At 30.4% G+C, this 2,480-nt stretch overlaps 1 protein-coding gene across 1 annotated transcript; it reads left to right on the plus strand.

Annotated features, from left to right (window-relative positions):
- The first annotated feature begins 409 nt into the window (after positions 1–409).
- LOC127098130 (chalcone--flavanone isomerase 2) lies at positions 410–1,542 on the plus strand. Its single transcript, XM_051036636.1, has 3 exons — positions 410–725; positions 906–1,129; positions 1,228–1,542. Exons 1-3 carry the CDS (start codon positions 461–463, stop codon positions 1,411–1,413), a joined length of 675 nt encoding a protein of 224 aa, XP_050892593.1. The 5' UTR covers positions 410–460; the 3' UTR covers positions 1,414–1,542.
- The last annotated feature ends 938 nt before the right edge of the window (positions 1,543–2,480 follow it).

Consider the following 2,480-nt stretch of genomic DNA (forward strand, 5'->3'; position numbering starts at 1 on the left):
GATTAGAGTTTTTACATAATGGACAGAGATAATTAATTTTTTTTTAATCACAAGCAAAAAAAATATATGATAGACTCGTGTAACCATAAAATAATATAATTCCTTATTTTGTTTATTTCATAATCAATCGATATATACAAAATACATGTCCATTACATCTTAGGTAACACATTCAACACAAAATAATAAACATTAATACACAATAGCATACCATCAATAATGAATTCAAACAAAATTTGAATTATGTTTTTTTCAAAGAAAAAACAAAATAATATTCCATAGTCAATCAACATAAAATTTGAATAATTTTTTTCCAAAGAAAAAACAAAAAGAATTGAATGGTCAAACAAAATACAAAAATAAACGCCGCCTGGGCCTAACCAGTTGCTATATAACACCAACACAGGCACCCTTGAATCTAACAACAAAGTAAGAATATTAACAATAAATAATATATAAAATGTCTGCAGCATCCTCCATCACCGCAATCCACGTCGAGAACATTGAGTTCCCAGCGGTGGTTACCTCTCCGGTCACCGGCAAATCATATTTCCTCGGCGGGGCAGGTGAGAGAGGGTTAACTATCAATGGAACTTTCATCAAGTTCACTTGCATAGGAGTATATTTGGAGGACAAAGCAGTAGAATCTCTTGCCACTAAATGGAAGGGTAAAACCTCCGAAGAGTTGCTTGAAACCCTTGATTTCTACAGAGACATCATTTCAGGTATGTATAGTATAGTATCATCTCTAACACAGACATCTCCGAACAAAGACTGTTACTCTGTGTCTGTGTATCTGTATGTCTGTGTCGTGTCTGTGTTTCTTATTGGATTTACTAGCTTGCATGGTATATACAAGTAGAACTTGCTTGGCAAGTTGATTGATGAAATGGTGATTTTGTTAGGTCCATTTGAAAAGCTAATTAGAGGATCTAAGATTAAGGAGCTGAGTGGTCCTGAGTACTCAAGGAAGGTTATGGAGAACTGTGTGGCACATTTGAAATCTGTTGGAACATATGGAGATGCAGAAGTTGAAGCTATACAAAAATTTGCAGAAGCTTTCAAGAATGTCAATTTTCCACCTGGTGCTTCTGTTTTTTACCGGCAATCACCTGATGGAATACTAGGGGTTAGTACTAGTGGTTTTGTCAATTTTTTTAACTAAGGTTTAGTTTTTAATTAGTATTGAATTAACTGATAAGTGAGTATTGAAAACATTGGTTGCAGTTAAGTTTCTCAAAAGATATAAGTATACCAGAAAAGGAGGATGCAATTATAGAGAACAAAGCAGCTTCGTCTGCAGTGTTGGAAACTATGATTGGTGAGCATGCTGTTTCTCCTGATTTGAAGCGTTGTTTGGCTGCAAGATTGCCTGCATTGTTGAATGAGGGTACTTTCAAGATTGGGAATTGATGGTTTTTCATCTTCAAAAGTGTTGCAACACAAGCTTCAGAGCATGTGCTTTTTTTTTTTAATGTCTACACTTGTTTTTTTGTATTCAATAATAGTATGAAACCAAATGAAAGATCTTACTTTCTGTTATTGAATTTCTGTGATGGAGAATGTTAACTACTAAAAGTGTTCTGTTTGTTCAAAATTATTAATGAATGAATTTAAAATAGAATTAATTAGTCCTCTATAACATTTTTTTTACTACTCCTATCTTATTAATAGATAGAGTTAGATATTTCTACATCATTCTTACATCACACCTTCGTCTATCTGTGTTATGCACGATTTTATGTTATCAATAATTTGTTTATATTAATACACTATAACTAAATTTCCATCAAATTACTTTCTATTAATTTATTCAATTAATTAATCAAAACCCACTACTTCACTCCACTAACCCAAAAGTCACTCTTCATATTAATCTATCTATTCATTAATTAATAATTAAACAAATAAACATAATAGATAACATATTTAATTAATGAATTAACATTACTCATTACATAATATATAGTTAAATATTGACATAATCCACTGCTTCATTCATTAACAAAAACCACAATTTCTATTAATTTGTCTATTTAATAAGTAATTAATAATTAAATAAATTAAAATAATAAATAAAATATATAGTATTTAATATTATTAACTAATTCATCATATTAACCAAAACTACCTTTAACTATGTTGAATTGTAATTTTTTGTGTCGAAGTAGGTTGCTCGACTGAAGTAAGGCAGTGATGAATCACTTAGTGTGTTGAAATGTCGAAATATATTGCTTTATACAGGATTTCGACTTAGGCCTATTTTTAATAGTGTTAACTATTTTGCACTTTTATAGTTTTGGACATTGCCTTAGTGAGCAAGCTAACCTAAATCTATAAATAAAGGGAGTAACCCTTATTTTTTATATAATGAAGAAATTTTCATAACATTGTATTCACAAAATTTTGCAGTTGCAAAGTGAATAAAGAATTCCACATATTATGGGCAGAGAGAAAGATTAGCAGAAAATATTCTTCTT

The sequence above is a fragment of the Lathyrus oleraceus genome, chromosome 6, assembly GCF_024323335.1.
Source record: "Lathyrus oleraceus cultivar Zhongwan6 chromosome 6, CAAS_Psat_ZW6_1.0, whole genome shotgun sequence".
Taxonomy (NCBI): domain Eukaryota; kingdom Viridiplantae; phylum Streptophyta; class Magnoliopsida; order Fabales; family Fabaceae; genus Lathyrus; species Lathyrus oleraceus.

Bases quoted from the DNA above. Each gene is read 5' to 3' on its own strand.
- LOC127098130 (XM_051036636.1), top strand. From the start codon at position 461: ATGTCTGCAGCATCCTCCATCACCGCAATCCACGTCGAGAACATTGAG. The intron at 726-905 runs GTATGTATAGTA...TGATTTTGTTAG, and splicing joins CTACAGAGACATCATTTCAG to GTCCATTTGAAAAGCTAATT. The intron at 1,130-1,227 runs GTTAGTACTAGT...CATTGGTTGCAG, and splicing joins CACCTGATGGAATACTAGGG to TTAAGTTTCTCAAAAGATAT.